This window comes from Rhamphochromis sp. 'chilingali' (assembly GCF_963969265.1).
Source record: "Rhamphochromis sp. 'chilingali' genome assembly, chromosome: 11".
In the NCBI taxonomy this organism is placed as follows: Eukaryota; Metazoa; Chordata; class Actinopteri; order Cichliformes; family Cichlidae; genus Rhamphochromis; species Rhamphochromis sp. 'chilingali'.
Genome location: NC_137938.1, coordinates 30,079,987 through 30,102,677, shown reverse-complemented (window position 1 = coordinate 30,102,677; position 22,691 = coordinate 30,079,987). Strand labels below are relative to the sequence as shown.

The 22,691-nt window shown below is 40.7% G+C and overlaps 1 protein-coding gene across 1 annotated transcript in view; it reads right to left on the bottom strand.

Annotated features, from left to right (window-relative positions):
- The window catches only part of LOC308405199 (neural-cadherin), a 142,982-nt gene that overhangs the window by 24,815 nt on the left and 95,476 nt on the right, over positions 1 to 22,691 (bottom strand). The window contains exons 17-22 of the mRNA XM_080895663.1: positions 12,275 to 12,558; positions 8,178 to 8,807; positions 7,089 to 8,085; positions 4,689 to 4,782; positions 899 to 1,083; positions 175 to 413 (exon numbers count right to left, since the gene is read on the bottom strand). Coding sequence (XP_080751789.1) covers positions 175 to 413; positions 899 to 1,083; positions 4,689 to 4,782; positions 7,089 to 8,085; positions 8,178 to 8,807; positions 12,275 to 12,558 — 2,429 coding nt within the window. The remainder of the gene's footprint in view (positions 1 to 174; positions 414 to 898; positions 1,084 to 4,688; positions 4,783 to 7,088; positions 8,086 to 8,177; positions 8,808 to 12,274; positions 12,559 to 22,691) is intronic.

The window sequence follows — 22,691 nt, the reverse complement described above, 5'->3', positions numbered from 1 at the left end:
GTAAATAATGGATTTTTATTAAACATCAAAAATGTGCTCAAGAAATGCCACCTTTCAACTGAAACACTAGAGAGAGTGGAAAAAATGCCAAAAAGTATAATAATTTAACATAATTTATATTCCTACATTTAAATAGTTTAAAGTGTATTTTCCAGACTCTAAGTCTTTCCTCACCTTGGCCTTGTTTGCTGCCACGTAGCCGTGCAGTTTCTCAGCCTTGTAGTAGGGAGAGCCGTGGGCAGCAAACCAAACATTAAGCGCCCTCCCACCATGTTTGCTGGCATCACCCACAGAGAAGATCTGGACGTTTTCCGGCAAAGTCTGCAGGAGTTCAGCCAACGTCAGACCCAGACGGGAAAAGCGACTCTTCTCACCTCCACCACTACTACTGAAAAACTCCTCCACTGTCAGGTCTGGAAGAAGAAGAAGGAGGGGAGGGGAGGAGAACAGATTTGTTTACTAGCTTCAAAAATCACCATGGGAAATTAGAGGCAGCATAAAAAGCAGCGGACAGAGAAATATCCTGATACTACAAGTTGAATGAAAAGGTGAATAAAACAGAAGGAAAAAAGGGAAGAGACAAGAAAGTCTGAAGAGATGGAGCTGAAAATAAACAGCAGGGAACACAAGAGATGATAGAAGAAGAGGAGCAGGGAGTTATTTCCAATATTGCGTCTGTGTGCCAATGCTGATGGAGCCTGATCGAGCTGACAGCCCTGAAACTGAGACCCTGAAGCACTGTGCCACATCGACAGTCACAGGAGGGTGTAAATGTGCGTCTTGTGTCAGTGCGCTGAGATGTTGTTAAGTCATTTCCATGACTAACAACTGTTTTGTTTGAGGTTAACAAGTGTATTTTCATATTTTAACAATCTGACATCTTCACTTTGGGACTCACTGCTCAGGCGGATGGAGGCAGCACGCTGCAAGGCAACGTGGTGCAGCTCTGTGACGTCTACTTGGGCGGTGGAGGTGACGTCTGGCCAGGTGCTGTCGGATACACGAACCTGCAGGTGGTATGAGCCGGGAGGAGTTCCCTCCCTAATACTGAGCTGACCTGAGCTCTGGTTCAGACTGAACAACCTGAGAGAGCGAAAGAAAGATTAGTTTGACTTATTGCTTAGAATTATATTTGATCTCCTCCATACCCGCTTCACACCCTGGAGGACGGGGCTGTGGCCCCCCCACACTCCCTAGCAGATCATTACATGGAGAAACCTTTGGAATGCAAGCATGCTGATCCACACAGGTATGCACACATGGGTATTCACAGACGCGGACTAAAGCTTTCTTGGCTGCTGCCTCAAAGCACACTGTGCGCTGTCTATCTTGCGTGCTGCACAATATCGTTTATTATTTAGTAAATATTGATATCTATGACTAGCTAGTTTATTGTGATGGTGCTTTGTTTTCTCTATTATTATGTTACTCTTTGTTGTTTGCTGTCTCCTCTGTTTGTTTTTTTTGTTTGTTTTTTTTTTTTTCTCCATACAGGTGACCCAGGAGTTCTTTTTTTTTTTTCTCTCTCTTCCCCCCCCTTCTCACCGTCTCTTCTCCCCTTTGGTTTTCTTTCTTTCTCTCCCCCTCTTTCTCTCATTCATTCCCCCTGTCCTATTTATTTAAAAAAAAAAAAAAAAAAAAAAGACAAAGGATGAACTGAAGCTCTGCCATCACGTAATGTCGCATACTGCTGTTTCTGATGTCATTTAAAAAAAAAAAGAAAAAAAAGAAAAAAAAAAAAGAAGTATATTTGTTAAAATACATCATATCTGCTTCTTTCTTGCATAAGAAGCGGGTGCTATTTTCAGTCCCAGCAAAAAAAGTGTGTGTACCGTTTCGGATTTTTGATTTATGTATGTTACATAAATACTTATGTCTGGATTTCCAAAAAAAAGCAGTGCAGAAATACACTTTATTAACCTCTTCCACTCTGGAGGTCTGTTTGCAAGGAACCATTTATTATCTGTCTATTAAGGGTATGATGGATAGGTTGGATATTATAATTGTTGAGCAGAATTCCTGCTGCAGAAAATGCATTAGTTCAAGGACTTATTGTTATAAGGCAAATACAAATTGAGACATTTCAGCTGTTCCTTGTGCTTGGAAAACCAAACACATTCATAAAGTTCCCAGTGAAATCTTCAATCCGGATAAAATCTTTCTCAGATGGGATTTGTCAGATCAAACTCTGACCAGATGGAGGTCAGCTGTTGAACATGGATCCAGGCCGGTGGGGGGGACTCTTGATCTGGAAAACTCTGGCAATCTCTGCTCTGCTGCACTACAGAGTGGATCCCAAACCTTGTGGAGAACATGTGCCGCTGGCTCATGTTAATATTTAACCTCTTCACACTGAAGTGACCTTCAGAGCTCAGACTAGACCAATTAATTAAGCGTTACTGAACTGAGGCCAAAATGAGTCTGCGGACGGTGCTTGTGCTGCCGCTACAAAACAAGCTCTCATGTACCGTCTCCTGGAATACCGTCACGCTTGAGAGATTTCCAAACATGTCAAAGCACTTCACAGACAGGAAACAAATGAAAACATAGCATACCGATCAATTCCAAACAAATCGCTGTCTGCTGAGGCAGAATGCTGAGGTTTTCTGGTTATTTTGTGCATTTTGTGATTTACTGAATGTCCCCAAATAGCACTTTTTTTTTTTAGCTTTGACATGTTTTTAGCCCAGCACGGTGGCACGGTGGTTAGCACTGTTGCCGCACAGCAAGAAGGTCCTGAGTTCAATTCCACCATCAGGCCGGGGCCTTTCTGTGTGGAGTTTGCATGTTCTCCCCGTGTTTGCGTGGGTTCTCTCCGAGTACTCCGGCTTCCTCCCACTGTCCAAATGGATGGATGTTTTTAGCCCCTCGGGCTCCTTCACCTTACCAGAACGCTTTTTCATATTTTCCCCTAGATTGTATCTTTTTATATGTAAATAACATTCAACCTAAAGCTGATCTATACTGTGAACAAACTGCTATCTGCTGTATGCTCTGATGAGGGGCATCTATGGTAATTCTCTCTCTCGTGGTTCCTTTGTTCTCGGCCATTTCTTGTCGTCTCTTGTCGTCCCTCTTTACAGGTATCTCATTAGAAGAAAAGGTGTCAGGGAGCGCAATCAGGCTCTCCTTTCAATGGGTCCGCGTGAAACCTTGCCTCATCAAACAAAATGAGTGCGCCCTCGCCGTGCTTCACTGGGAATTTTCAATACCGCTGGTTATGAAGTATTAATAGCACTGTTCCTGACAAGTCAGATCCCCTTTTCTATCTCTCTCCTTCCTGTCCTCTTCCCCTTCATTCTCTTTCACTCTTTCTTTGTTTCCCCCTTCAAACTCCCTGTTTCTCTGTCCCAATTTTCCTTTCTCCCCTTTGTCGCGCGGCACCTTTGTACTGTCTCTCCCTCTTTATTTTAAATCTGTCAGCTCCTGTGCAGCTCTTTTATTTTCTCTCTTTTTCTCTTGTGCATTTCTTGCTGCTGCGTGTCACATGAGAAGGGACACTTTAGCAGGGAATCTTTTCTGTATTAGTCCCAACACATCGTAAAACTACTTTACATCTGTCGTTCTCTGGATTCTTTCATCCAAAACTGGTCATAATATGCTCAACAGGAGTGTGTAGATTGGTCCAAATCACACTGTATATTGTGATATTGTGCATACATCTTTAATCCCAACAAAAAACATCGTCTTGTCATTCATGTTTTAATTGTTTCATTCCTTGTTCAGAGTTTCGTGAGCTGTATTCTACATTTACGTTGGTTTTCCAGTGGAAGGTGCAAACGGTACAATTTTACATTTTGGATATATTTTATAGTCTTATTGTGCAAATTAAAATCAAAAGGAACATCAGGTTTGCATTATTATTTAATTATGAATAGTACGTTAACTAGATGAATAAACAAACAGATTTGAAATGTCACTGCTTACTTAGGATATCGCACAACCACAATCCTAAGCTACAAAGGAATACATTGAAACTGCAGCCTGTCTGGAGTCATAAAAAATGCATTTGCCTGCCTAAAACAAAGCAGCATTTCCATTTGAGAACATTCAAAATGTTTAAAAGAACCAGCCTGTATCTGTTTCCATCTCTTCTCTTCATCATGAATCTCTTTCCTGTCCTCAAAGTGTTTACACGCATGATTCTCTGTGACTTAAGCTGAACTCCAGACAAGGTCCAGACGATCAGGTAAGGACATTATCTGAAGTTGCACTTCCTCACATTTAGAGCACTAAAGCAGATCATATCAGATGTGTTTGCACTGCTGGAAATTCTCATCTTGAGGACGATTACATGAAGATTTACTTTAAAGGGGTGAAGGGTCAAAAACTATTTAATGCTTGATCTAACTGCCATGAACGTTTGTGTTCTCACATATGCCTCAGCTGGGGAAGGACTAGAAAAGTTCAGGGCTGCAGTGCATGTGGGAAAATGGCCTTATTCAAATTTTTCTTCTACTTCTTTTCCTTCCTGTCTTTTCTTTGTTTTGTCTTTAATTGTGATTTAATTAAAAGAATCTTTCTCTATATTTTCAATATTATTGCCATACTTCTGACTTTATCTATATCTCCTTCTTTTTCTTTTTGCATTACTTAATTTATCCATCTGTGCTTTCACCTCCATCACTCTCTTTCTGCAAGTCACCTTTCAGGCATCTCAGAGTTTTCAGCTGATGAGATCAAAGTACCTGGTTGGTTTGCCTTCAAAACGGTACACTTTCTCACTCCAGTCATCAAGGTCGGGGGATTGAACTTGTCCGAGCACTGTCGTCTGGAGAATACCTGTCAGGAGGTGGGAAAAAAAAAAGAAACAAAAAAGTCCAAAAATGTATAAGCTTTGAGAGGAATTAGTTTTGAGCACAAAGGGTCCCTCCGGTACAATCCAAATATTAAGAGTGAAGGAAAAAAAGTAGAGGCTTCTTTAAGGAGATAAGGTGACGGGCAATGCCTCATTGGCACACACGGTCATGGTTTGACGGCACAGCAGTAATATGTTCACGCATTAGTTTCCCCCTCTTCCAAAAAAAGCTGAACACAGCTCTGTAATCTCTTTAGCCGTGAAATCAGCTGCCTTTTAAAAAAGCCTCCTGTTTATGTGCTCATCAAACCCGGGACTTAAGCTGGTCTTAATTGTTTGCTTCATGGTATGTTGTTAAGGTACGTGATGGATTCATATTAGCAGGTTAATGCACTTTCATGTGGAAAGGCCCCCGAGAGGGAATCCACTAAAAATACATTACAGAATACCTTAGTTTTTCCAGCAAATTACAGAGGGCCGACAGATGGTATGAAACGCTAAATAAGTGATGTGGGCTGGAGCAGGAGGCTGTGAGCAGTCGACTGTGACAAGTACAGTTTTAACAACATGAGTGGAGAGCGCTCAGAAGGTGGTGGGAGGGCAACTCGTTCTCACTCCCAACACGTTACATACTGACGCTTGGTCAGGACCTGCAGGTGTCACATGTTAAAACATACTGGGTAACGCTTTAGTGTCATTTTTCAATATTGAAGGCAGTCTGGCGGACTTTAAAAAGTCCCTAAATGTCAGAAGGAGACAGCAAGAGACCATAATTAAATGTGCTCCGCTGTTGAAGGACGCATCAATATGGTGACCAAGAAAACTGAGGAGATGCTTGCTGCAAATGGGAGAAGTTTGACTTGTAATGTGTGGTTAATGCTGTGAAAGAGCATAAAACACAATCTGTTCCTAAACCTAAATAGTGACAGAACAAAAAGGCAGGCATCTCAGATTTGTTGTAAATGATAAATGGTGATATATAGCGCCTTTCTACCTCAAGTCTCATTTACCCAATCACACACATTCATACAGAGCTTAATCTATACCTAGCTTCCTAACATTCGCACACATACTCGCCCTTCGATGAATGCATCTGGGGCAACTTGGGGTTTAGCAACTTGCCTGAGGATAATTCGGCATGAGGCTGGAGAAGTTGGGGATCGACCGAGCTACCCTCCTGGTTGTAGTTGTGTGATTATGCCTTCTACCAGCTCAACTGCATCCTTATTTTTTTCTTATGTGGAAAAATGAAAGTACGGGTGAAGACCCTAAACACTGCACTGAAAAATGGCACTAAAGGGCCACTCAGTGCATTAAACGCTTGATGTGAGGAGATTTTTATGTGATAGGGTGGGATAATAGAGACCTAAAGGTTTAAAAAGAAACCATGCTGAATCCCTCAGAGTGACCAGGGAACTTTTAACTGGGACAATATAATATAATACATTATGTTCTGGGGTAAAGGCGTGTTCAAGCAATAGTACACCCAAACTTTCTCCAGTGGAGTGTAAAATACTAGACTGAACGGTGAGACTCTCATGAAAGAAAAATCCAAAACCAAATGAATGTCTAAATTTTGTGGATACAAACAGCACACATTTATTTAAACATCGTGTTTTCATCAATTTCCAGTTTTCAATCAGTTTTCATCAGTGTGCAGCTAGTTTACATTTATTTTACACTGGTTCACTTTGATGCCTCACTAAATCAGAGAAAAGCCTGGGGCCAGTTTCACAGTTTTTGCAGCTACTGTTCACACCACAAATGTTAGCAGCATTATGTTTCACAAATTACAGATAAATTTACAGACCCTACAGGGCTCTTGCATGCTTACTGTTTTTACAAATGAAAAGCATCGCGATGAACAAAAACACTTTGTTTTCGCAAATCACATTGTGCATTCGGCACATTTAGTGAAACATGCCCACGTTTAATTTTCTCTGTTCGGGGACAACAATGAGATCACTGAATGAAAATGTCATAGACGCAACAGATGAATAGTGGTGAACAATGAAAAACTTGCCGTCACATCTAAAATCAACCCTTTTTTTTGACACAACACGCTTCATGTGATCTGTGTGTAGTTTTATTTGATCATGGCCATGAAAAAAAAAACTTTTTTTTCACAGACTAGGACTTCAGAACCTATTTTCATAAACCTCAGCAAACTCTGTAGCTTTGATCATGGACATTTGGAACCAAATTATGTAATAATATATAGGTTTCATGGAGCTAGTCTCAAAAATTAAGCATTGGAAACCTCATTGAATTAGATAAAAACAAAACATACCTTCATAACTGTAGACAATAAAGTTGGTGTGTCCAGGTGAGTGGGGATGATCATTCCTGTCGCCGATCACAACTGTCAACGTGCTAGTAGAGCTCATTGGAGGAGAGCCGCTGTCAATCATGAGAATTGGGAGGCGGTACTCCTTCTGCCGCTCACGATCAAAAGCGCGGAGCGCGGTGATGGCTGCGCTTCCGTTCCGAAAGTCCGTCAGGTTAAAGTTGGTGGCGTCTGAGGTGAGCATCAGAAGCCGTATGGAAAATGGCCCACTGTTGGTGGAGGTGTCGCGATCGGTGGCATGAAGGAGCAAGGAGGTTTCATTCATTTTCACTGGCTGAGGTGCAGCTGTGTTCTCCCAAACAACAGGCTTGTAGGGGACCTCAAACTCTGGCCCGTTGTCGTTAACATCAAGTACAGTCACCACAACAATGGCAGTGCCAGTCAGGAGGGGACTCCCTGCATCTGTAGCCAAGACCATGATCCTGTGCTGTGAAATTTTCTCCCTGTCCAAAGAATCAGCAACTACAACCCAACCAGACTGGTCCACCAGGAACTGATTGTAGGGATCTGACTCTTTGGATATACTATAAGAGAAACGCCCATTTTGGCCAGAATCTAGATCAGAAGCTGTAACTTGAGCAACAATTGTCCCCACTGGCACATCTTCAGACATAGCTGGTGACTCATAGAATTGTGGAAAGAAGACAGGAGGATGGTCATTGGAGTCTTCCACTTGAATGAGACAATAGGCGAGGCTGAAGAAATCGGCATCTTCGGCCTTCAGGGTCAGATTGAAAGTCCTTTCGTTAGGCTTCTCAAAGTCAACTTTCTTCTTAAGTTTTATTACGCCACGTCGATTCACTTTGTCTGTCTCCACAAAGAACTTTCTGTTTTCATCACCACCTACAATGCTGAAGGTTACCACAGCATTCTCGCCCTCATCTCCATCTGTGGCAGAAACTACAAGAACCTCGCTATTCACCTCAAGGTCCTCAGTCACCTGATCAACACATAGAAGTAAGTGATCTATTTACATGCATCACTGGTAAAATAAATGTAAATGTTTAAAGAAGGTTAGCGAGGTTGACTCACCTGAGTATTGTAGAGTCTCTGAGTGAAGATGGGTGGATGGTCATTGACATCTGAAACCATAATGGTGGCTGTCCCTGTCCCTGCCAAACTCCCTCCATCACGGGCCTCCACCACTACCAGATACCGGTCCTCCATCTCCCTGTCCAGAGAGCGTAGTACTGTGTAGATGGTGCCCGTAGTGGCATTGATAGAGAACAGGTTGAGGTTGATCTCGTTGCGAATGTTCTTGATGATGCTGTATGTGAGCAAGGCATTCCTGCCCTCATTGGGGTCATCCAGATCCATGGCACGCATTTCCATGACGGATGTGTCTGCAGGTGAATTTTCAGGCACTTGACCAACAAAACAACCATCTACTTCCAGTGCTGGGCAGGGGAAGAAGGGAGCATTGTCATTGATGTCTCTGACTTCTAAAAGTACATCAGCAAATCCTGTGAGACCTGCCCCTCCCTCATCTGTGGCGAGGACAAGGAATCTCCAGGCAGGGCGCTCCTCGCGGTCCAGTCGACGTTGAGCATAGATTCGTCCAGTGCGCTCATCAATGGTAAACTCACCACCAGCACCCTGGCCATGGAGGGAATAGCGAAGAGCACTCTGGTCAGCTTCCTGATCGGGATCTGTAGCTGATACCTACAAAAATTACACAGAAATATAACAGTAAAATAAAATCTAAAATTCTCAAAACACTGAGTTTGTAGTTCAAATTAAAAATTAAAGATCAAGCTTGCTGTTTTAGTCACAGTGTTACTAGAAATTTCCAGGTGATATAAAGCACTGTGTAAATGTTTCCCCTGATTTCTTTCAAGGAGCCAGGCTTTCTGGAAATATTTTAAAGTGGTCTTAAGCAATAGTTCTCCAGGCTTTCTGCACACTGGCTGCTTCTTCACTCATTTTCAATCCACTTCTTGTACCTGATCATTTTCAGATGATTGTTTTTTTTTTCCTAAGCCAATGAATATTAGAATAGAATAGAATTAGAATTCAACTTTATTGTCATTGCACATGTCACAGGTACAGGGCAACGAAATGCCCTGTACCTGTGACATTTAAGCATAACAAAGCCCATCTATAACTCCATGGATGAACCAGTGTTGCATACACACATAACGGATAGCTTAGCAAAGAACTATCTTTGGGCACATTTTTTAACTAGCAGTCTGCAAAAACTGCAGGTTCTGTGATGGTTTGGGTTTGCATTTCAGTTACTGTTGTTGGGGATTTTGTCAAAATTTGTCAGAATTTTGAACGCAGAAAAACACCATCAGATTTTCATTTACACATTGCCTTCTAGCCTGTCTGATTGGAAATAGTTTCATTTTTCAGCATGGCAATGGTCGCAAAGTCACTGCCAGTGCAATAAAATATACCTAGATGGAAAAACAAACAATGGAATTTCCCCAGAGTCTGGACCTCAACATTACTGAAGCAGAATAGAAGGCAGCCAACATCTAAAGAAGAGGTTTGAATGTCCTTGAAGAAGCCTGAAGACCACTTAAAGAAATGATGAGAAAGCTTGGCTAAGAGAGTTCAGGTTGTGTTGAAATATAAAGGTGGCCATACCACAATATCAATATTGTTAACATCACAGTATTACCAATACTAATGGTCCCTCACATTAATATCCTAAAGTATTATGTTGTTAAGCGTAAATAAACATATTCATTCCTAACTTTTTCATTTACCAGGAGCACATACTTTAACAGATACCATTATTGTTAACTGCTATGGTTTACCTTAAGGAACTGTTTTAAAATTTGATGTTTCACAGAGCCTTTGACAACCTGTTTCTGCACGAGATGACAAAATTTATGTCACCCAGATTCCTCTGGACACACAGATGCATGAACTGTATTCTGGGCTTTAAGCCAGATGCTGCATTTTATAACATCAGATCTTTATTCAAATTATTTGAAGTGCTTTTGTGTATGAAATGCTGACTAGTCCCCATTTTTAAATTGGAAAAGTGGAAAAAGGGCTGAAAATGTCTTCAGAATTAAAGCACGAAACTTATTGCAGACTTACTAATCAAGCTTTTGATGATGTTGAAAATAATTTTAAACTTAAAAAATTACAAATACATAAAAAATAATCATCAAAAAACACCAACTGAACATTTCCTTGTTAAAAAAGTGGCTTCATTATAGAAGGACTGCAGCAAAAGTTAATCGCAAGCTGTCACATTTGTCATCGCAAGTCCATTCAATAACATTTTTTTTCTTTAAAGAAACAGTTTTTTTATTGTTCTTTTATACATCAGGCAGTTTCTTATTAAAAAAGCTGAACTGCTTGTTCATTATGTACAAATGTCAAGCCCAACAAATAGGACACGAGGCAGGGAGCTGATTGCAGCAGCTGCCCCTGCACAAGGGGACTTGCCAACACAGGAATAAACATTTCTCAGTTGCTTTGTCCTGTTTGCTTAATTAACCAGCCTTCCTGCTATCTCTCTGAACAAGGGGACAAGAGCAGCAGAAACGAGACGAGCTCTCACATCTGTCAAGGAGACACACAATGCAATTAAAAGTTAATAGACACAGACAAAAGCAAGAAAAAGTACACTTTTACCCTTTCTCTTCCTCTTTTCTCACCAGAGGGTTTGTTTACAGAAGGCTTTGAAGTCATCCCCCCTTCCTCCCTTCCCCAGCCACCTCCCCCATGTGGGTTCTTTGCATTTCTTGACAACGTGATGCAGGTACACAATATTGAAGATGAGCAGCCGCGGCACCGCAGAGCAGGCTGCTGCGCAGGTGAAGTCAAAAAATATTCATTTCAAATTGGATTTTCCCCTCTGTTCGCTATCTGCTGAATTATATTTGAGGGCAAGGGCTGAAAGTGGCAGGCGTTGAGGGAGGCCCTGGTCGCCGCGTAGCAGAAAAAACTATCGAGAGCGTTAGAGAGGAACCAAACGCACATCAAATCAATTCCAGCAGGCGAGGGGAAGTAGGCCCAGGTTGAGGGCTTGGTGACACATGCCTCTCTGACAGAGATTACTTCCCTGGCCTCCCAGACGCGCTTCCACCTTTTTAATCTGATTTAGCTTGGCGGCACATGCATATTACTGTGAATTACCGGTGATAGGTGTGACGAAATGAAAGCCACAGGAGGAGGAGGCTGACTCTGACTTTTCTGAAGCAACTTTTCAAATGGCAGGCAGTTCCTGTCAGGAGGTTTTGGTTGGTTAAACACTGGCGCCTCTGTCAGCTAATATTGTGCTAACCAATTTCATACATGTGCGATGTGTTAGTATGTGGTCACTTGATCTCAGGTAGGTTTTTGCTCCAGGCTAATACAGCTCGATGTTCCTAATGTAACAAACACAATTAGGTTTGTTTCCAGTACATCTGATACATTTTCACATATTGTTCATATAAACACTAACATTTTCACAATAAACTCCTTTATCTTAAAGGTATGTTTGGGAGGTGCTACTTTCTCAAGTTTATATGTTAAACAGTTTCATCTGGACTGAGTGGACATGTGATCAGTGCTTAAGGCTAGAGGCTAAAGCTAATGGCTAACAGTTACAAAAAAAATGAAAACATGCCATCAATCCATCCATTCATGTGTTTTGTAGTTACGCTGTATATGGTCATAAATTGACTAATCCATTATTTTGTTGTGTGAAAAGAGTAAAAACTTGGCACTTATTAGTAGTGGAAAACAAAGAGAACTTAGCTTAGTCTGGCTCTATTTGGGGTTCTTGGCTGAGCTCAGGTCTGTTTATGGGAGTTTCCTAAGAGCAGCCAATCAAATTCAGCTTAAACCGTTTGTAAGAATTTGAAAAAGACAATGCTGTGAGTGTGACTCCTTTTAGCAGTTGCTCTGTCTGTTGCATTGCAAAAGTCATAAAAATTCCCGCTAAGCATCACCAGAAAAGGAAATGTCAAATTCTTAAGAACATAAATTGCTGTTTAATTATATATGATTTTGTATAATTTTTTACGACGCGACTAAAACTTGAAAAACCGCATTGTCTATTCTAATGTCAGTGTTTTAAAATCACAACTGAGTTGATTATAGTGAACATAATCCGATCTAAAATGACTAATAAGAGTCCTTTAAGTAACTTTTAATACGACACAAACAGATTCGCTAACCTCTAGGATGAAAACAGGAAGCTGGGTGAGTTCTTCCATCACAGCAGCGTGATACTCGGTCTGGCTAAAAACTGGTGCCTCATCGTTGCGATTTACCACCTGAACGACCACCAGTGTCTCGTTCTCCCACTTCCCGTCTGAGGCCACCAGCCGGAGCTCGTAGCGCTGCTCCATCTCATAGTCAAGAGGTTGAGCCACAAAGATGGTGCCCACTTCAGGTTCCACGTCGAAGGTGCCCATGGTGTTTCCTGATGTGATCTGGTAGCGCAGCTTGGCATTAGCACCTGGATGGAAGACATTAAGCACTTGTCAGTTTTTTTAAATCTTTTCTACGAAACTGATTTATCCGATCATACTGCTTAGCTCTGGAGACAAAGGTAGGAGGAGGATGATGTTCCTGTTGCTTCCAAAAAGGACTGTTTAATTTTATTGAAATAAGAAGGCTGCAAAATCCAGCACATCTGGTGAAGAGTTGTATATGCTACTATCACTCATATCAGTTGAATGCATCATTGTTGTGTTGCATTTTTGCTTTGGTAGAGTACGAGTTGGGCTTTCTAAAACTAAAATTTCGCCTGGTAACGGGGGCATAAATAAAGAATCTTTTGACATTTTATAAAATATTAAGTTATCATAATTACATATAAGTGTATAGATGTGATACTAAAATTGCAACACTAATGACCAGCGTCTCATGTTATGCAAATGCTCTTCCTGTGGTGCTAGTCTGATGAAAGCTCTAATTTTTAAAGATCAGTCACAGTCAAGTGATTATCACTGTGGTAAAAATGTCTCCCATTTTTTTCTTATCTATGCCCCATTAAAAAATAAAAAAAGTTAACCAAAAATGTGAACCAAAAATTGAGGTAAGACTCAAACTGTGGATTGAGAAAACCCTTAATCCTCTGCACACAGAATTATAATAAAATGAGGTTTTGTAAGAAGCCATAATATAAGCTTTCTGGTCAAATTCTTCAGTAGAATCAGGTATTTCTCTTACAGTTGGGGTTATTAATACCTTGGCCTCCTCAAAATCTCCTCACACAAACAGTCGTTTCCCCATCACGCAATTAATTTTCTAGAGACCTACAGAAAGGCTCAGAATTAAAGTAAGATGTGCTTTTTGTTACAGCAGAAACTTGGGTTATTCTGTTGTGACTATTTAAGATTTAGGTCCATTTAAATTGGATAGTATGAATAGACACACTTCTTGTATACTGAAACTCTCACACATTTTCCATTGTGTTTCCAGAACAGATGAGTCGGACACGAGTCGGCCTTTAGTCGGCCCGAGGGTCCAGTGAAAGGTACTGAAAATGCATCCTGATCAGATGCCACTCTCTCACCTCTGCTGTCAAAAATGTAGCTGTTGCTCTACTCAGAGAAAGAGTAAAGACTTCAGATATGTGGTGGGAACCCACATAAGGAAACTAATTTCATATATTATTTGCAACCACATATTTTCAGTCATGACCACAGGTGATGGCCTGAATGTACACTGACTGTTCAGTCTGCAGCTTTTTCCGCTCACCACAGCAGCCAGTTATGATGTCTGCAGTACCGCTCACTCTCACTTCAGTTACCCTCACTACTAAACAACGCCTCAAGAACAGCAGCTCACTTGGGACATCGACTCACTTTCAACTCTGACACGGTTACAAACTGTCATTTCTTCATTTCTCTATTGTCTGCCATTTGATCCCATCTCTTCCTGCAATCTTTGGTCTCCTTCCTGCTTTTTTTTCTGCTCCTGAAGGACTGGTCGCAACAGAAAGTGGCAAACTTCTGAGAGCACTGTTCTTTAACGGCATCATGCGTTGTTCTTGGTGGATTTACCCGACAAATGTCACAGGGACAAAAGGATTTTCCAGAAGGAGAATAACAAAAGCAAAGTCCTCTTTCAGTTGCTCCCTTTAAGGGTCGCCACAGCAAATCAACTGCCTCTCACCTTGTCCCCAGCTGACTCCTTCATCCCACCAACCCCATGTTTGTCCTAAAATAATGAAAGCAAAGCGAAACACCCTTTTGTAGTTTTTACCTTTACTATTTCTACTAATATTTTCAATCACATGTTCAGTGATTTTGCAGACTAAAACTATGGTTGGCTTTTATTTCAATGTGTGTTGTAAATACACAGTTTTTTCCATAAGTTCTCTAAGTATTAAAAATGATTCTTTGAACTGATGCCACAATATTTTTCTATGTCTTGCTAACTGCTTTGATGTCTAACCCCAATCAAAAAGCTTGTAAAAGTGAAAATGATGTCATGTAATGCAAGTAAAGTCCAAAACAGAAACTTTATATTGGCTAGTTTTAATTAAGGAAGTATAGCAGATTATCTGCTAATTGGAAGGTTGGTAGTTCGATCCCTGGCTGCTCCAGTCTCCCTGAAACAGACTGAACCCAGATCTGCTTGTGATTCATTCATTGGAGAGTTAAAGTTAGAAAGAAAGCACTTAGATAAAAACATTGGGTGAATGAGACCTGTTGTGTTGAGTTCTACATTAAAAAAAGAAAATTATATTTAATATCTAGGGTCAAGTGGATTAATCCATGTTACTACTCCGGCTCCCAAATGCCGAATCTTGATGTTATTCTAAGCTGAAAACATATTAATGATTCTGCTCAGCAGAGTAAAATAACCTTCAGTCAATGAGGCGATACTGACTTCCCAGTAAATGGAGGAGACCCACTCTTGGTGACATTCGTAGGACTCATGACAGCTTATCAACCGTTTAATCAAACATAAAATAACTGAAACAGCAGTTTTTAAATTATGGAAAAAAATGTAGATTTCCATTTTCTTATAATGTGAATACACTTTTTTCGGTGACTTGCATCTTTGCCTTAAATGCTTTGGTGACCAGTTTTTGAAGATGAGTTTACACGAACCACAGTGTATACATCCAACTTGACTAATTTCCCCCTCTCCTTCTTCTCTTCTCACATTGACGGCTCTTTAGTTTTCTTTCTTTCCTGCTTTCTCCATGTGCCTCCATCCCTCTAGCCTACCGTTTCTTTCAGCTTTGCTATGCAGTCCTGTTTTCTTCCTTTGATTATTTTTTCTTGCCACAGTCTTTTCTTCCTTCCTTAACTCTCCTTCATGTATCTTCCTCCCAAATCTTTTATTCTCCTCCTACTTCCGTCTGTTCTTTAGGCTTTTTGTCCACTTGTTTTGATAATCTACTTTCATCCCTCTTTCCCTTCACTTCTTTCATCTTTCTGTTGCTTTTCCATCTCATTCTCTAGTCTCTTTCCTTTCCTTGTCTTTCCTCTGTTGGCTTTCCCTCTACTTTCCTGATGAACTGAAGAAATGCCAGCACACACACACATAGGGACATGGTAAACATGGCAAACACATACACACACAGATGTATGTTCAGGGCCCAGAGGCAGGTCTGTCTTGGTCCGGCTAGCTCTCTGTTTACCGGCACCAATGAGACTTTAGGAGACAAACACCATCTGTGGAGACATGGAGGACCTTCATTACGACACTGGAGAGTGTGTGTGCTCGTTTGTGTGCGAGGAAAAAGCTTAAGTGCACTGGTCCGTCACAGCCTCCAAGCACGATGTGTTGTGACACTCAGCGAGCGAGTTAGTGTGTGTGTGTAAATGTGAGTGTGTGTAAATGTGTGTAAGGAGAGTAGCTCCAGCGGTTTTTGCCTCCGGCAGCCTCCCTAATGATCAGTCTGGCCATATGGTGTTGCCCTCTTAACACATACACACACATATGAACACACACACACGCACATGCTAGGGGATAGAGCTGATTTAATTCGCAGCCTAGCAGGAGGCCCAAATTGAGATTAAGGTCAGATCTCTGCTCCTTGTGAGGTGGACCGGAGGGGAAAGTCGTCCCTGAGCAGTGACTGCAGGTTGACACTCTGAAGGACTAAACTCATATTTGGAGGAAGTTTCATTTCGTTTTACAACCACATTAGAAAATATCACATGTTGTGGCCTCAGATGCCTGCAAGAGATACTGTGGATATTTGAAATTCAGCTGGCTGCAGTACCCAGAAATCTTGAGTAGAGCCATGTATTTATTCCAACATGACAGAAAACATTAAGCCTGATATGTGATGGTAGATTTTGGAGTAAGGTTTCCCCAGTAATCGGTAAAACGCATCCTAAAATGACAAATTCGAATACAAATAACCGAAAGCTAAATTTACAGTGTAAAAATTAAATATTAGTCTGCTGCATGACTGAGCAATTGGAGGGTCCAAAGACATTAGACCCTCCAGACATATGCATCTTCCAGGTTGTGACAGATGGTGACAGCTGTGGTTCCAAAGAGACTTTCGATGCAATGGAAATCGATGTGAATCTTAATCACTGTAAACACTGATGTTATAGGCTCAGTCACTCATTTTGGGTCATAGTGAAGAAGAATTAAGTCTATTTTCCAAATCTTGGTCATACCATGTTTAAAAATCAAAGGTTATCTGTGGTATGAAACCACAAACTCATTCAATAACGGGCTGTCACTCACAACTAATTAGTTAATGGGCAAAGTCAGGCTGTCCCTTCTCATCACATATGTTTTTTTGGGTTCTTTTTTTTAGCAAAAGCAAATATGCTCATCTTGAGGCTTCAAAAGAGGACTTAATGAATAGATACATCCATCTTCTCCTGTTATTGTGTGCTATAACTGTTATTCATGTAATAATAAGTTCTGTAAATATTAATATCTGACTTTTCGATATAGATTCTAGCAAGGTGCTAGAACCTCCTGAGATATTTCTATATTGATATGATCCGTAATATTTACTCAGCACATCAATGATGTGAATCTCCTTTTCTACCACATTTTCAAGGTGCTCTGATCTGAAGAAGATCTGTTGACTGTGGAGGCTATCTATCTATCTATCTATCTATCTATCTATCTATCTATCTATCTATCTATCTATCTATCTATCTATCTATCTATCTATCTATCTATCTGTCTGTCTGTCTGTCTGTCTGTCTGTCTGTCTGTCTGTCTGTCTGTCTGTCTGTTTGTTATGTGAGTTGATGTTGCTTTCTTATCTGTTCGAATCAGTTAGAACCATTTTCACCCACAGAACTTCCAATGACTGGATATGTGAAAATCCCATTCGATCACAGGTCTCTGAAATACTCCGACCAGCCCATCTGGCACCAACAACCATGCTGCATTTACAGTTTTTCTCAGTCGCTTTGGTGCGTTTCTCAGAACACCATTAACATTTGCACAGCAGTTAGTGCATTTCCCAAAACAATTAGTGCAAACTGCAAAACCTAGTGGATAGCCTGCAAAAGCACGTCACATGCACAGAATTGATTATCCATACCTCAAAAGCAAGTATCCATGTCAATGAAACTGTCAGTGCCATCAAAATGAAAAGTCTTGACACCATCTTTATGAACAAGATAGTCAAATGGCATTGTCATGTTTCCACTATGACAGTTTATAATTTCAGTGTTTCCCATTGCAAAAACAATTGGTGACACCTGAAAATGCTGACGACAGCACTATGGCCTACCTGTACAGCCATCTGAAATGTGCAGTAAAGTCACTGTAGATGTTATGGGAGTCTTGGGAGTAACTGAGACACTGAATACGTACGTTTCACATTTCCATTGTGTAGAAGTGTTTGTAATCCTACAGAATTGTGCAAAAGAAAAATATGCTACAGTCACTTGTGCACTGTAGAATACATGTAAACATAAAATCACCCATTTGGTAGAGCTGTGCACTAATGTGAACAATAAACAGCACATGTAACAGTACAGTAAATCATTCTGACACATCCAGACGTTCCTGTCTGTCTGGCCACATATTTTCATCTACATCACAACAGATGTTATCCCTTGCAATGCAGCGAGGAAAGTATCTCCTGGAGTGGCGAATCCATCCTCTGCAGGACCCTGCTGTGATGTCGTCACATGCTGCATCCATGGCTGCTAGCAGGGCCATTTGCTCATGTGGATTTCATTTTTCTTGAGTACTCTGTCAATTGTTGAAATTGAAACAGATTCAATATTGCCAAATACCGTGTAATTCTCTATGACAGCGCTTTGTATGTCTCTCAGCTTTATTGCATTGTTTGCAATGACCATTGCACAAATGGCTTCTTCTTGCTGTGGGGTAAAAAGGGGCCCTCTTCCGCCTCCGCGAGGTTGTCTTACAATCCTATGTGGTGCAGAGTAAACTTTTTGTGAAATTGCAAATACAGTACAGTAACATGTGATGTGTCTGAGATGGCACAGTACAGTACAGTGCATTACTGTTTGCATACCTGTTTTCCCTACGGAATGTTTGAATGATTGAACTGACAGTAGTTCTTCCAATATTGGGTTGCACCCTTCGACCAGCCTCCTCCATGGTGAGGCCGTGATTGACAACATGGTCCACAATTGTAGCCCTTATTTCATTAGGAATCCGCCTATATCTGCCTCTTCTCCCTCTTCCCCTTCCCCTTCCTCCCCGCATCCTCACCCCTCTTCCACGGTGCTGACCTTCCATTTTGTGTCACAGAAGTGTAGAAATGGTACACACTAGCTCCTGCGCAGTTTATATATGCTTGCCAATTGGGGATTCACAGGATTCATCCATAATTGACAGTGAACAAGTTGTTTGTCATTGGTTACAACTAAACTTTCACACGCCTCCTCATGAGTGACAGCTGTAATTCACCCGAGATCAATTGTTCAATTTCGGAGACATTTCCAGGAACAATGATACAGAAAGGTATAGGATTTGCTTGACAGATGGCCAATATTTGGCATGTGATAACTAGTTCAACAATTTTGTGTGTGATGACTCAAGCAATGGATGTATGAATATTAGTTTTATTGGGAACGACTATTCAGCATCCATAGGTATGATTACTTTTGACTGACATGACATAAGCAAATGGAAATGTCAGAAAGCAGCAGGGAAATGTATGGAAGCAACTGATTCATGTCCAAAATCATTTGCAGTTTGTTCAGAGAGAGGAGAAATTGCTACTATGATGTGCACAAATGACTGAGTGTTGTGGAGGTTGAACTAATAGTTATGAGAATTTCAATTCTGATCTGAGAAACGCACCAAAGCGACTGAGAAAAACTGTAAAGTCAATTAAATCACTTTTCTTCCACATTCTGGTGTTTTTTTTCCTCTCTGTCTACATGTCTAGATGCACTGAATTTCTTCCACGTGATTGGGTCATTAGATGCAGTTGAACAGGCGTACATAACAAATGAGTGTAAGTGACAATTTAACTGATACAAAACTATAAAAATAATGTTTTCACAAGTAATAAATATTGGTATAGTTTTAATTTCATAAAATGTAAACATAGCATTGGCCTGGAGATGAGGAACTGCGATAGAGCATTAAACACTGTTTGCTTATAAACTGTGTACAGTGGTCCCTAAAGATGATGCACAGGAAAGGGCAAAAGCATGGGATTTTTGCATTTTTGTTTTGCTTGCAAATCATCGTGGAGCATCTTAACAGTCTGTCTGGAGAATAATCAAGGCCTGCAAACAATTTTCAAGTATAAAGGGGGAAAAACTCAGATTTCTGGGGCTCTCCTACAGGACACATCTTTAAAACACACTGTTTCATGTTTATTAGTTTGAGGCAATGGTTTCGTCTGTTAGTAGGAAAACCTAGAACAATAGGTATGTGCACTGCTACCAGCAGATGATGAATATTTTGCTAAAGACCAGATGGAAGGTCTAATACGGAAAGGTGTGTTACAATTGTATGTATAAATATGACAAACACGTTCAACATTAATTTTGGTTTTTCTGGGCTTTGACCTCATTGTCCCCCCACTCCCTGCTGAGCTAAGGTCAGGAAGCCAATATGGTTTCCTGTTGTGAAAGGGTGATACAAACTTACCACCTCAGGGGACTCAGAGACTGCATTAAAGGCAGCAAGGAGAGAAGAATAAGCAGCTCGCTGAGGGCTTAAACACTGCTATGATTAAAGCTGTGTTGCAGTGACTGAAGTGTGGTATCTAAATGCAGCAACAAACTCAACTTAGCAAACAGGCTAAGCTTCATTTAGTAGAATTGTTACACACTCTGATGGCTTGACTTTGGACTGCAAATCAGGAACCTTTGTGTCCCAGATCCATCCAATCCTAACCATCATAACCATCACCTCCATTCAGTACAATGTAAAATTACATGAACAATCACTCACATTCACACATACCTCATTAGCTCAACTTCACTGCAGTAGTAGGTAGTTGTGCATGTGTACTAAACCCAGGGGCGACGCGAGACTGAAACGCCAGACTCAGCAGAATTTTAAAAAAGCCCCTTGATCTCATTACAAGATGATCTTAGTTCGGCAGTTTTTTTACACTAGTAGGACCAAATTTACCCAGAAAACACGACGGGTGACAAAAGCTGCTGCACCTAATCAGCTTTAGGTTGGAGAGGAGGGGGTAAAGAGAGGTAATCTAAACCCGCCCTTCCCCCGTCACCTCAACTCTACCTTAGGTTATATTACAACAAACACCAAATCAAGCTGAAACAAATGCAGGAACTATTCAGCAAAGGAAAGCGTTGGCGTGTGTGTACGTATGTGCGCTTAGTCCCTGGTAATTGTGTTTGAGTGACCTACAGTTTATGTCTGGAATGAAGGTCACCGGTGCTTCAACATCTGTCAGCTTCAACAACAAACTGTGGTCATAATGTACAACACACACACACACACACACACACACACACACACACACACACACACACACACACACACACACACACACACACACACACACACACAGCTGAAGCCAAGGTGACGGCTGCTTTGCTGCATTTTAGAGGATAAAACCTTGAGTTCTGTTTACAGCTAATCAAACTTGAGATTGGAGCTTTCAGGAGTTTGATTTTTTTCACCTTCAGTTAGCATTACACACACACGCACACTTTTTAATCTGCCTAACATGTACACACATGCTCTACACATGCATATAAACAATGTATCTGATCTCCATATAACATGGGAAGGAATCTGACTGAAAAAACACCAAAATGCATCAGAGGAAAATGAGCCTAAAATCTGCATAGCTTGCAATAAGATGATAATGAAAATGACTCATTTGCCATTTTGGAAACATGGACATGTTCACTGTAGAAGAATGTGAATCAGCTCATGCAAGCCAGTGTTTGTGCAATAAAACACAAGATAGATAAAACAACTTTTATGCATTACATAATGGACAACGGCGAGGACTGCAAATCAGTATGGGCTAGAAGTCCGTGCTCACTATTCACCAGCATATTATTTTCCAGGAAAAATAAATCAACAGTTTGATGACAAATGAACGACAGATTTGTCGCTTTGCCAACTGTCATTTTTCAAAAGGCGACTGACTGATAACTTGAACAGACCTGAAACTAGAAAGGTTTGGGCAGCAAGTAAAAAATTGCAAAATTGGACTAAGTTAAAAAAACTGGTCAGAGAAAACAGTTATTCACGGAAATCTTTTTTATATTTTACAGTAATGATTGCTTTGAGTTCTGTGAACATATGTGATAATGTAATTACAAAAATGTTCAACAAAATATAAATAGAAGCACATTAAAAATATTGCAACATAGCACTCTTAAAGATAACATTAGGAGGGCAGATGGCAGTGCTAATGTTTGTCTACCAAAGTGTTGGATTCTGCTGCTCTCACAATAGAGACAAAGCAGTAAGAGAAAGTAAGTGACACAAGGTATTTCTCTTGTTTCAGGAAACAGTGAATCAAACGCCCGCATGTCTTCTAATAACTGTAATTACAGAAATGCAAACATCGCAATTCAGTGCAGCCACTGAACTGCAATTGTTACTTTTTAAGATACTGAGCTATAATCTATAAAAAGCAAATCACAAAAGAGCAACAACAGAGCAAACACTGAAAACAATCTAATTAAGGTTTAGTTATATCTAACCACCAAATATGACTAGAACTTAACAACCGAGTTATTAGAGGTAGAAAGATGCAGTTATTATGGACATATGATAAATATTTACAAACATTTCACCCTGATCTCCCTCTTTTACGCTCACAGAGCTGATTCAGCATGGATCAGATCTGGGGGTTTAGTTAATCTCACCCTTACCAACGTGCCTGTTAGGAAGGTTTAAGGGATGTTTAAGCCAACACGGCTGGTTTTCTTTATCTGAGCCTTTGGACCCCCAAGTGGTATAGGGCCGAGGAGTGTTTGTTGATTACTACGGGGAGTCTCTGGCGAGACAAAAAAAGTGGGGATAAAGCGTCAGCAAGAAAAAAAGGTTAAAGATTTGTACAGCTTTTTGCAATCTTAGCATCTCTTAAGCCAGTGTTCAGCGTCTTTCAGAACCTCACGGGATCAGTCTGAGGGGGGTAAAATACTAAATCTAGACATTTCCAGGAATAAGGCCACATAAAAAAGACAAAACAATAAAAAAAGAGAAAAATAA